General features: G+C 39.4%; 2 protein-coding genes across 2 annotated transcripts in view; one reads left to right on the plus strand and one right to left on the minus strand.

Annotated features, from left to right (window-relative positions):
• LOC140733071 (uncharacterized) overlaps positions 1–3,987 on the plus strand; it is a 142,662-nt gene extending 138,675 nt beyond the window's left edge. Inside the window, exon 43 of the mRNA XM_073055889.1 lies at positions 3,524–3,987. Coding sequence (XP_072911990.1) covers positions 3,524–3,637 — 114 coding nt within the window. The 3' untranslated portion in view covers positions 3,638–3,987. The remainder of the gene's footprint in view (positions 1–3,523) is intronic.
• A 644-nt stretch (positions 3,988–4,631) lies between these two features.
• The window catches only part of cd164 (CD164 molecule, sialomucin), a 34,532-nt gene continuing 25,885 nt past the window's right edge, over positions 4,632–13,278 (minus strand). The window contains exons 6-7 of the mRNA XM_073055343.1: positions 8,325–8,369; positions 4,632–7,007 (exon numbers count right to left, since the gene is read on the minus strand). Of these exons, the coding sequence (XP_072911444.1) occupies positions 6,838–7,007; positions 8,325–8,369 (215 nt within the window). The 3' untranslated portion in view covers positions 4,632–6,837. The remainder of the gene's footprint in view (positions 7,008–8,324; positions 8,370–13,278) is intronic.

Here is a 13,278-nt window from a genome sequence, read left to right on the forward strand (position 1 = left end):
TGATAATTTAAGTGAACTGTGTTGGGTGCTAGTAGGTTTAGAAGGGAACAAAAGATATGCCCCTTTTAGAGATTAAGTGGTGAAGAGGGAAAATATAAGGAAACAAGAAAAGAGCGGTAGAAAAAGTTGGATCAGGTCTAAAGATACTGAAATGCTGATGATCCCAAACTGACTTTTGTCACCAACTTTCTACACATACTCCAGAACCAGCTAAGCTGGTACAGTACAAATAAACTATTAGCATCCATTTAACTTGGGAAATGTGTAAAGTTTCCCAAGTATTTCCCAATCTGGCCAGATAAATCCAGTGAGCCCACTCACCTGCCTGCTGTTACTGATAGAGCGTGTGGAAATGAAGAACCTTAGTAAAGATGAAGTGAATGGGAAATGGAAGGAAAATGATGGTAGAAGCTGGGTGACTGAAGGCTGCTGGAAGTCCTCAGGATATTGATCTAAACACAGCTGCTTGATTAATAATGTTTTCTCCAGAAAAATATGGATGCTTGCTGATTATTTCATTACTTTAATTCCATTCATATTACCTTGGAACTTAAATGTTCTGGTCTGCAGCTGGCAAGAATACTCGGGCAATGGTTTATTAGTGAGTTAAATCTGTTTCACATTGCAATGACCATGTTATGGCATTACCAAATTCACCAATGACATAACATGGGTCAGCATCAACTCACTTTAATGAGATTACTGATTATATTCTGCTGGCACAGGCTCGCACCCTGTAATTGTTGGAATTTGTTGCTACAGGCAGCTGTGGAGGCCGAATCATTGGGTATATTTAAGGCAGAGATCGATTCTTGATTGGTCGGGGCATGAAGGGATACGCCGAGAAGGCAGTAGATTGGGACTGAGAGGAAAATGGATCAGCCAAGATGAAGTGGCAGAGCAGAGTCGATGGGCCAAATGGCCTAGTTCTGCTCCTGCATCTTATGGTCAATTGCAGCCCCTGAACTCCAGTGAAGAGACCTCAACTAATGCTATGAAGGCTATATCCCCCCAAAAAAATCAAAACAGCTTTCACAGCTAGGGGCACCTGGAGCTTTGTTGGAGAAAGGCAGGCAATGAGCTTTTCAGTAGGAAATTTTTAATTTGTCTTGATTTGAAACGGTTTTGATTAAACATTGGGACAACCAATAATATATTTTTAAAAATGCAGGCTTCTTCTGGACTGGCAGAAGAATGAACACACAGAACATAGCACAGAATAAGCCTTTCAGACCAAAGTTGTGTCAGCATTTTAACTGATCAAAATCAATCTAACACTTTCATTCCACATAGTTCTTCATTTTTCATTCATCAATGAACTGACCCAAGAGTCTCAATGTATCTACTTCTACTACCACCCCTTGAAGTACATTCCACGCTAAAAGTAACTTACATTTGACATCGACCTCATTTTCCCTCCAATCACCTTAAAATTATGCCCTGTCCCATTTGCCTTTTCTGTCCTGGGAAAAGATCTCTGGGCGGCCACACTAATTATGCCTCATCATCTTGAATTCCTCGATCAAGTCACTTCTGATCCTCCCCAATTCAAAGACTTTAGCTCATCAACCTTTCCTCACAAGACATGCTCTCTAATCCAGGTAAACCCGCTCTGCTCTAATGTTTCCACATCTCTTCTATAATGAGGTGACCAAAACTGAAGACAATACTCCAAATCTGGTCTAACTAGATTTTTATAGAACTGAAACATAACCTCACAGCTCTGGAACGCAATCCCCAATTAATGAAAGCAAACACACCATAGGCCACCTTAAACACCCTATCAACTTCTGCAGCAGCTCTCAAGGTCCATGAATATGGGCCCCAAGATCTGTTCCTCAACACCACTAAGGTTCTTCCATTAACCTGTTATTCCACAGTGCATCACTTCACACTTTGCCACATTGAACTCCACTCAGACCAGCTCTTCATTCTATCAATGTCCTGTTGTAATCTACGATGACCTTCTGCACTATCCATAACACCTTGTACTTCTATAAAACAATGCAGACAGGGCACCATTCATCACCTCATGTCCACTGTTATTCAGTAATATCATCCCTGATCTTGATACTCACCAATACTTTGCACCAGTTGAGGGATTGCAGATGCCGACCAATCAGTCTTAAATATATTAACAGATCCTCCAGTCTTCCTGGCTCAATTGCCAAAGTTCATCTCATCAGGAAAAAGAAATCCATTCTGAATAACTAATTTCTCTTTGAGGCAGAGCACCCAAATTTCAGGCACTCTAGTCAACAGGATCCAACTCTGCACTTGACCATAAAAAGCCTCAAGAACTTTTTTAATGTTTCAATTCCACCATCTCGTTCTTCTGCACAGAATAGGCCTGTCAATTTAATCTATTCGCATACAGCAACTCTGCCATCTGAGGAACTAATCTGGTGGTGTTAGTTATATTCCCAATCTCCTAAATGCAACTTGCTAAGACAGAGATCAGCAAGCTGCAGCACTGGAGTAAAACATCACCAGCCTTCTACACAAATGGCCTCAGAAGTTTGGTCTTTTCAATTGCTTGATGAACCTTCACCCCTGTACAAGGATATGCACATCCCTCTGAATACCAGTAACTTTCAAACTCTATTTTTAAAATGCTGCTTTTATTAAACTCTACCAATGTTACATTACATCCTGTAAAGACATGCAAAATGCTCCCATTACCCCACAATAATCTCTCCTGCCTCAACTAAAATGTGAAGCTCTGCCTATTTAAAAATACAAATCAAATAATCCAAAGTGAATCACGTGTTCCAGACTAGTCAACATTCATTGCTTTTCTCGTAGAACAAACAGTGCAATTGTGGTGCTGCTACCTATAAGTTATCACCATATTGTGACTGGACGACAACTAGCTAAATGATTAATTTAACTTGTTTCTTTGTAACAGATTACAGTTGCAACAATCCACTTCAGTTTAATTGGGTAACTGGCTTTAATTGAAAGTCTGTAGTCACCTAATCAAGTTCTGAAATGATTACGTTGCTCATCTCAGGCATGGAGAATGATGATTCTGAATTTCTGTAAATATGTGAAAATAACATAGAAGCCAGTTCAGGTATTCAACCATTTTAGCCAATACTAGCCACTAAAAAGTTTTACCCCTATCAGTGCATCATCAAGTAAATAACAAATGAGTAAAATACCTGAAGATGTTCAGTTTTGTAGCCTGCTTACTGATCTTTGATTTGGTGCAGTGGGTGATACTGCTGCCTCACCACTCTAGGGATCCAGGATCATTCCTGGCCTCTTGTGTGGCATTTGGACCTTCTCCCAGAACTGCATTGGTTTCCCTTCAAGCACACTAGGTCACAGACATTTGATGGCCAGAAGATGAATTGCAATGTAGATTTCAAGAGAATTGGGTGGAGTTGATGGGGAAATGAAATCTTTGGGATTGCTGCAAGAACCAAGGCAGGAGGCCATTCTGCCCATCAAGTACATGTAATCTGAAATATATGCAAATAATATTGTAACAACTTTCTATATTTCTATGATAAACAAGGTACCAACCAGACTTCATAATAAGGCGGTGGAAGCATTATTGCCAGAACTGGAGGAACCAAGATATCAGAGCCTCATCCTGGAGTTGAAAGATTACAAATTAAACCAGAAATAACTGTGCGACATCCAGACAGGCAAATTGCACGGACAATCAAGAAATGAAATCAAAGACTTGGGAGCAGGCCATTCACTGTCTAATCATTTCATGAAATACTAGAATTTTTGAAAACAGGTGACTGACAAGGTTTTAGACAATGATGCACAGTACTGTGCAAAAGTCTTAGATATATATCCCTATGATGCCTAAGACTTTTGCACAGTACTGTAGTAATTTCACGTACTGCACTGTACTGGGTCTCTGTAGTGGGCCGAGAGTGGGAATCATGTTTGGGAAAAGGGGAAAGGAGAGGGAAACACCAGAGACACATTCTGTAATGATCAATAAACCAAATATTTGGAATCAAATGACCTTGCCTGCTGTCTCAGGGTTGGGTGTGTTTTCAACTACATCAAACACCACCTCCCCCCACACCCCCAACACTCATCCATTGCTCCTACCAGGATTTACCAACTTGCTCTCCACTCCACATTGGCAAACACAGTACTGTATCTTTAATAAAATTCACAATTTAACTAAGCAGATCCAACATTTTTCACTGTGGAGTAGGAGTCCTACCAATTCCAGTCTTAAAAATATAGATGCCAAATTTGTCATATACCTATTGGTATCTCCCAACTATAATTCTCTTTTGGAATCCAGCATGAGCGAGGGGAGAGAAACTAAGACTTGAAGCAGCTTTGATGTGACAAATTCGTTAAATAGCTGTTGACTATAAAGAATTAAACTTGGCTGATAAATGCACAAGACACATTATGACTGTTTATAGCTAGTTTCTTTTGAGAAATTAGTTTTAAAAACCCTCTCCCCCCAATAATATTCATACTCATCCAATTTTTCCTTCTCCATTATCTGAAGTAAAGTGTTTGATTCAAGCAGAAACAAAAAAGAATCATGTTTGAGTTGAACCAGAGGAAAAGCCCCCAACTTGCTTTCCTGTTTCAACTGATATTTGTAAAGAATTAAAAGTTAAATAACGCCAAAACACAAATAATTAAAACTGAAATTTATTGGTTGGTATGGTTAGCCATTCTGTCCTTTGAGATATTAGGAAATGTTTATACACCCCACGATATCACAGGTAAAGCAGGCACCCCAAAATGCTTCAGGTTCTACACATTACATCACACTTTGGCAAGTGAAAAGCATAGAGGTCTGAACAAAGCTCTTCCAAAACATTTTACAAAATTTACATTTTTCTTATTCACCACCCACCCACCCCCAATCCTCAAATTCCATTTTGGCCACACTTACAAGTTAATGGCTTACAAGTTATCCTTTAAGGCACTTTAACCCAAATTCAATTCTCAAGCCTAGATATAGTGCAAACTGAGCACCTGTATCTGGATGACAAGAATATAATCTGCAGATAGATACATCTACAAGGTACTGTACAGTGAACATTTCAGTGCAATACATTTAAGCAGGTGCAAAAGCAACGTGGATGAAAAGACCACCAAAAGCCAAAGGCAATTTCAGACTTTTGGTATACTCATAGGCTTCACTCAACTTAATGCAATGGAGTTGTAAAAGGTGTACCAGGCTGCACAGCAAAAGTCCCTTTGGTCTGAAATAACGCAAAAAAAAACACTCAAGTGCAGTGAGGGTACACACATATTCAAGTTAGAACAATTAAGGGGCATTAGCTTGGATGTTGCAAGATGCAGTTTAGACTTTTAAACATTTCACAAGAAGTTTAGAGCATTCAGGCACTACTCTGGGTTAGCCAGATGACCTTCACCTTCACTTTAAAAAAGATACAATTTCACATGTAGTTTACTTTTATTTTACTAGAGAGGGTGGGATGGTGATTCAGAGCTTGGTGTAATTTTCAGAACTTAGCTGATTTTTGATTCCAGGAACAATTAGTCATAATGTACCTTACTTGAAGAGCATACCTTTCCTCACAGCTTTTAATGCTGCTTTGCAAATTTAGGAAAAGCTGCAGATTTTTGCTTGCAATGTCTGAGAGGAAAGAAGAGGCTTCAGTTCGGCCAGAGAACTTCTCCACCATTCAAGAGAAAATTTCACACTGGTTACCAGATATACAAATCTCTAAGTCTGAGCATGTTCATATCAATTTTTTTCTCCTCCCCCTCCAAGTGCACTAACTTTCCTGTTTAGTACAAGTTGATTCGATCTTTTAAGAGCTTAAGCTCCAACCTGAAAGCGATAACACAAATGACCAAATAATTTTAAATCATTTTGGTGAAACATGACTAACCCCAGGATTAACAGCAATACTGTAACAAGTTAAGATTTTATAATTTAATCCAAATGATTGTCTTCTAACCTTCATGTTAACAAAGCAATTTGAAACTACGTTACTAAATTCTTCACATTAAGTATTCCAAGAGCTACCAACTTTAGTGATAACTGTCTAGACCAAAAAAATCCTCTTTTGCATCCACTTTATACAAAACAAACAGAAGGCAGATGCTATTCATAAAGCAGAGGTTATCAGAGGTACCATGGTATTTCAAGGACCAACTGCAACAGAGTCACTGAAGCTACATGAAATCTTCAAAGGTATGGTGAACTTCACATTAAGTGAACAAGATAGGTTCACATTGGCAATCCATTCATGCATGGCATACAACAATGATCTATCAAAAGTGGAGTGCATTTACTCAAAGGACAGAAACTAAAGTGGTCAAAGCCTGGATTTAGTGCAAACAATCCACAATTAAAAAATTGTACTGGAGCTCCCATATTTACAAGGAAGCCATTAAATTGTATCTGATGTACACAAGGCAAAAATAAATCACCAAGTAACTCTACCAAATGAAAGTATTTGCAGCCATTTATCCCAGCAGTTATCCCAGTTGGCAGCTCTAGATCACAAATCAATCTCGTAACACTCAAAAAATCTAAACAAAATGATTGTAGAATAATTTGAATTCAAGGAGGCCCATTTTTATAGCACAAATATTTAATAGGATTAAGGCCACATTTATTTAAGGCATGGCTACTTTCCCTCCCCCCAAATAAATCCATGTACCCAATAATAATCAAAAAGTGTAGGTCACATCCCTGTTCAACAAACAGCAAGTTAAAATCAAATCAAAGTTAAACATTGTACACCCATTAAGATATGGCTAATTCTGAAGAGTGGCGTGTTACTTCCCAAAAATTATCTTTACACAGCAGACCAATGTAAGCAATAGCCAAGACACTGTAGTCCCACAGCAACATGCTTAAAGTGTGTGGTAATTCCTATCCTTGCTTTTGCAGAACTTGACAGCAAAAAAGATTACAGCTTGTAGTCCAAGCACAAGCACTATCCCCCCAATAAAACTTGCAGCATCAAATGTAGAACTCCTATGTGGCATAGGTGGTGCGACAGTTGTTCCATTGGTTGTACCTGCTGTAAACAATTGATATTCATTAGTGTGAAGTCAAAAATCTGCATATATACATATAACTATATAACAATCATAGCACGGAAACAGGCCATTCCGGCCCTCCTAGTCCGTGCCGAACTCTTAATCTCACCTAGTCCCACCTACCCACCTAAGTAATAATTTACAGTTTTGAAGTGCATTCAATGCTAGGCTGTAATGGAGTTTCTAAATTTATCTAGGGTCTTTAGAATCTTTTCCCAGAGTAGAAATGACAAATACTAGAGAATATGCATTTAAGATGAGAGGGAGAATTTAAGGGAGCTGTGCAAGGCAAGTGATTTAAAAAAAAAATTAAAACCAAGTTGTAGGTACCTGGAATGGGCTTTCAGTGGTGTCATGGATTAGGCAGAGAGACAAAAATATCAAATGGAAATGATGGGCAAGAGACTGAATAAATTACAGGCTTACATATGTGTCAAAGGTGGTAGAGAGGAAAACTGTGGGAATTTGATTAATTGGGATACATTCAAAGATCCACTAAATCACTAATAAATTCTATCACAATTACACTGGTACGGATTAAATAGGTCAGTAATTTCTTCAAGTATTTTCAGATTTTGGACGAAATAGGATAAATTAGGAAGACATTTGAAGATTAAAAATAAAGAGAGCACTTTGTAATCATTTTCAGAAGATGTGGTAGCGGAAACAAATGGTTTAAATGAAGACACAAATAACTATGACGGAGTAGTACTCCAAGTAGGGAAACTCGGCAGAAATTCCTCCAATGGCATGCACCTTAGAATGACCAGGGAAGTTTAGGAGTACTGGCTTAATTCTCTTTGGGCAAAATTAATGCAACAGATGCAAACATTTAAGAAAATAGAAATAAAAAGCATAATTAAGACAAATCAGATTAAACAGTGAAACAGTCACCGCATTAGCAGTGATTAGGATTCAAAAACAGAACTACCCAAAGAAATATGTGATAAAACTACTTCCTTCAAAGTACTCAAGAGTTGACTATGGATTATCTGCATCAATTTGTACCAGGAAAGTAAGGGGTTTGAAGTTTTTCTTTTGACAAATGACTGCATAAGTTGAATGTGTGTACCTAGTTTGAAGTATTTAAACCTCTTCAGTTGTGAACATTTGTCTTAATTCATCAAGATGGCTAGAAGATTCACACAATCCCTTCAAATTCTTACACCATAAAACTCTTACCACACTATTTTCACACACAGTAATACATGAATAAATGAAGAATTGCTTCTCTAGTACAAGTCCAAATACATTAGAATGAAAGTTTTACATATTTTAATGTTTAGTTTCACATTTACCTGGTGTAGTAGTAAGACCCGTCGTGTTAGGTGTCGAAGTACTCCCTGCAAATGGAATAACAGAAGGGAAGAGAACAAAGATATACAATTTCAGTTAAAAAAAAAAATCACAAGTCTGAACAATCCTACATGTATTATAACAAGAACTGTGTATTAACAACATCGCGAAAGCCTCACCTTACAGCTTTGCATTGCTAATCATTAAAGATGTGTTACAATTCTGGAATATGTTCTGAATCAAAACAATGATTCATTGTTGCTTTAATGTGCTAATGCTAGCAACGTCTAGAGGCAAAACTGACCAATCTCTTATAGTCTCGCCTTTGTGCTTTATCCCTGAAACTGGATTATAACAAGTATTATAAATAAAGGGAATGTTTAAAAATCATGGGGAAGTAATACTGTTATTAAGTGAAGTACACAAGTCTGCTACATCTTTTTTGGCTGGAGGGACTTCTTGATTCACTTTCAATGAATCACCTATGTTGAAGATGGCTATTCATATTGAGCATATGAGAGCAGACAGATACTGCCAGCTCACTTTAATAGCAATCCCTGGGCAGACATATACAAGACAGAATTAACATGAAGGTATTGCCTAACAAGGTTAAGCCCATGTTTAATGGAATTCTAAAAAATGAGAAACAAACCTCATCAAACCAAACGTATGGATTCAAGTGACTTACAATCTAGTATTAAAGGTCAGGCTCTAGATGAGTTAGTTCTGGATATTAATGAAGTTTTTTTTTCTTCAGAAGCCACAAAGTTGTTAGAATTCAGCACTCTTAAACTTCAATGGGTGATAATTTTGGATATAGAAGAGAATTAATAAGCCAAAGCAAATGAAAAGCTAGCAGGGTTTGTCTACCACTATTACTGTGCGCCTAACTTCCAAATGGAAAAATTATCCCTTTCCACCCCCATTGCAATATCTTCTCATCGTAGGCTAGTAGTGAGGTGCCCAAATTTAGCACTGACCAAAGCAGAGACTATTTAATAGAGGGCTTGTCCACTGAGCCTACATGGGTAGAACTCAAAAACAGAAGGAATCACCACTCTGATGGGATTGTACTACACTCCCTCTGCTTCGAAAGCCACCAGGCCATTGAGGAATAGACATGCAGGAAGATTAAGGAAAGGTTGAAGAATAGGATTGTCGTCGGGGGGGTTTCAACTTCACTAACACAAACTGGGACCTATTGAGTTTAGATGGACATAGTTTGTTAGGTGCATCCAGGAGGGGCTCTTAAATCAATATGTCCAAGAGAAGGGGCTGTACTGGACTTTGGGTTGGGCATTAAGCCTGGCCAGGTGACTGACCTTTCAGAGGGTTTAAAAAAAATATTAGTGAATAGTAAGCACAATTCCTTAAGTTTTAAGATAGCTATAAGGATAAGTATAGGCCTTGCAGGAGAGAGTATTAAATTGGAGCAGGGCAAATTATGAAAGCATTAGGCAGGAAATGGGGAGAGTTAACTGGGAACAGCTGTCCAAGTCAGTTCACATCTGACATATGGAGGGTGTTTGAAGACCAACGGCAGAGTATAGGACAGGAATGTTCCATTCAGGAGAAACAAAGATGATAAAGTAAGAGAACCTGGGATGTTCAGAGAGGCAATGAAGAAATAAAGAAGGAGGAGATAAATAAATGAAGATAAAGAAAAGTATATAAAGGTTAGGAGTCTAGAATCAAACAGAGTCCCTGAGGATTATGAACAACTCAAGAAAGGAATTAGAAAAGCCAGGAGGGGCCCATGAAAAATCCCTGGCAAATAAGATTAAAGAGAATCCCAAGGAATTCTATAATTGCATTAAGAGCAAAGGATTAAATGGGGAGAGACAGGACCACTCAAAGACTGGGGGCAGAGGGGGGCAAGGGAGAGAACATTAGCTTGGATGTGGGCAAGGTCATTAATGAGTAATTTACATCATTATTTATCAAAAAGTACATGGAGAATAGGGAGATCAGTGCTGAGCATACTGATACACTAGGACATTGAGGAAAAGGAGAAAGCAGTGTTGGAACTCTTAAAGAGCATTAAGGTGGGTAAGTCCCCAGGGACTAATGGGATATACACTAGGCTATTGAGAGAGGCAAAAGAAGAGATTGCTGTGGCCTTGACCAATATCTTCATGCCCTCTCTAGCCACAGGCGAGGTCTGGAGGACTGCTGAATCTCATGTCAGTGGTAGGGAAGTTACTGGAGACAATTCATAGGGATAGGATATATGAGCATTTGAAAACCATGGCATAATTAGGGGGAACCAACATGGGTTTGTCCAGTGCAAGTCATGTCTTACAAACTTGACTGATATTTTTAATGAGACGACGATGGTGACTGATGAGGGTAGTTCTGTGGATGTTGTCTGCATGGATTCTACTAAGGTGCCTGACAAGGTCTCTCATGGGAGGCTGATCTGGAAGATTATTATGCACGGGTTCTACAGCAAATTAGCCTTTTGGATTCAGAACTGGCTTGCCTACAGAAGACAGAGTAGCAGTCAAAGGGGTTTATTCTAGCTGGAGCTCTGAGATTAGTGGTGCTCCCCAGGGATCTGTCCTGGGACCTCTGCAGTTTGCGGTGGATAACAATGACCTGGATGGGTGGGTTAGTAAATTGCAGACTATATGAAGATTGGTGATGTGGATAGCTCAGAAGACTAGCAGAGAACATGACAGGATATAGATCATTTGCAAGATATGGGTGGAGAAATGGCAGATGAAGTTTAACCTGCCCAAACATAAAGTGTTGCACCTTGGTGGGTCAAATGTAAAGAAACAGTGCACTGTTAAGGACAAGACCCTGAAGAGTGTTGATGAGCCAAGGGATAGACAATAGGTGCAGAAGTAGACCATTCGGCCCTTCGAGCCTGCACCACCATTTTGAGATCATGGCTGATCATCTACTATCAATACCCGGTTCCTGCCTTGTCCCCATATCCCTTGATTCCCCTATCCATAAGATACCTATCTAGCTCCTTCTTGAAAGCATCCAGAGAATTGGCCTCCACTGCCTTCCGAGGCAGTGCATTCCAGACCCCCACAACTCTCTGGGAGAAGTTTTTCCCTAACTCTGTCCTAAATGACCTACCCCTTATTCTCAAACCATACCCTCTGGTACTGGACTCTCCCAGCATCTGGAACATATTTCCTGCCTCTATCTTGTCCAATCCCTTAATAATCTTATATGTTGCAATCAGATCCCCTCTCAATCTCCTTAATTCCAGCGTGTACAAGCCCAGTCTCTCTAACCTCTCTACGTAAGACAGTCCTGACATCCCAGGAATTAACCTTGTGAATCTACGCTGCACTTCCTCTACAGCCAGGATGTCCTTCCTTAACCCTGGAGACCAAAACTGTACACAATACTCCAGGTGTGGTCTCACCAGGGCCCTGTACAAATGCAAGAGGATTTCCTTGCTCTTGTACTCAATTCCCTTTGTAATAAAGGCCAACATTCCATTAGCCTTCTTCACTGCCTGCTGCACTTGCTCATTCACCTTCAGTGACTGATGAACAAGGACTCCTAGATCTCTTTGTATTTCTCCCTTATCTAACTTTACACCGTTCAGATAATAATCTGCCTTCCTGTTCTTACTCCCAAAGTGGATAACCTCACACTTATTCACATTAAATGTCATCTGCCAAGTATCTGCCCACTCACCCAGCCTACCCAAGTCACCCTGAATTCTCCTAACATCCTCATCACATGTCACACTGCCACCCAGCTTAGTATCATCAGCAAACTTGCTGATGTTATTCTCAATGCCTTCATCTAAGGGATCTTGGGGTCTAAGTTCATAGCTCCCATTAACACCACGTTACAGTTAACACATTTATTAAATTTGGAGCACTGTGTGCAGTTCTGGTTGCCAGACTGCAGGGAGGTGTGAAAATAATAGAGTGCAGAACAGATTCACCAGGCTGTTATTTAGAATGAAGGGCTGTAGTTATAAAGAGAGACTGGATAGGCTGGCTTTATTCTCATTGGAACGGAGCTTATACAGATTTGTGAAATTAATTGGGAGGGCAGATGGTTAGAATCTCTTTCCGAGGCAGGGAAGTCTAGAAATAGGGGGAAAAAACAGATCTAAGTCGAGGAGAATTTAAAGATCTGAGGGCGTTTTTTCTCAGGAGGGTAGTGAATATCTGGTTATGAGCTTCCAGAGACAGTAGTGGAATGAAAAAAACCCAATGACATTTAAAATGGGTTTGGGCAGGTAATTGATGAGGAAAGGTGGAGAGAGATATGAGCATAATGTGTATTGGTATTGATTACTGCCACATGCATTAAGATACAGTGAAAAGCACATCTTGCACATTGTTTATACAGATCAAATCATTATACTGTGCAAATAGCTAGAATAAGGCAAAACATTAACAATGCAGAATAACAACAAAAGTGCAGAAGATAAACAAAAAATTGCATGATCAAAATGAGGTTAACTGTGAGGCTAAGAGTCCATTGTGGACAGATAAAAATGAGTGTAGTTGGGCATGACAATCAGCGTGGTCAAGGAAGACTAAAAGGGCCCAGTTCTGTGCTGTACATTCCAGTAAGACAAATATCCAAGTTCAAAGTACACATACATTATACAACCTTGGTCTCCTAACTGGCAGCCACCAAACAAAGAAACCCAAAAGAACCCATTAAAAAAGGACCAAACACCCAGTGAATGGAGCTATTAAAAAAAAACACACACAGAACAATAACGGCAAGGAAATAGTGCTCTAAACTGAAGTCCGCAAAGAGAGTCCCACAGTTCAGTGCAGAGTTGTGGAGCAGTGATCTGAACTGGCCTGTCCCTTGCAGTTAAGAGGCATAACAAGACATTTGGTCCTGCCCTGGAGGTACTCCCTCTGTTCTATACTACCTTCTCTGCTTTTGAAAGTTATCATCCTCTCTCCTCCATTAAAAAGGGTTCCAGATCTGAAGTAGGCAGTTTTACTTTGT

This window comes from Hemitrygon akajei, chromosome 9 (genome assembly GCF_048418815.1).
Source record: "Hemitrygon akajei chromosome 9, sHemAka1.3, whole genome shotgun sequence".
Taxonomy (NCBI): domain Eukaryota; kingdom Metazoa; phylum Chordata; class Chondrichthyes; order Myliobatiformes; family Dasyatidae; genus Hemitrygon; species Hemitrygon akajei.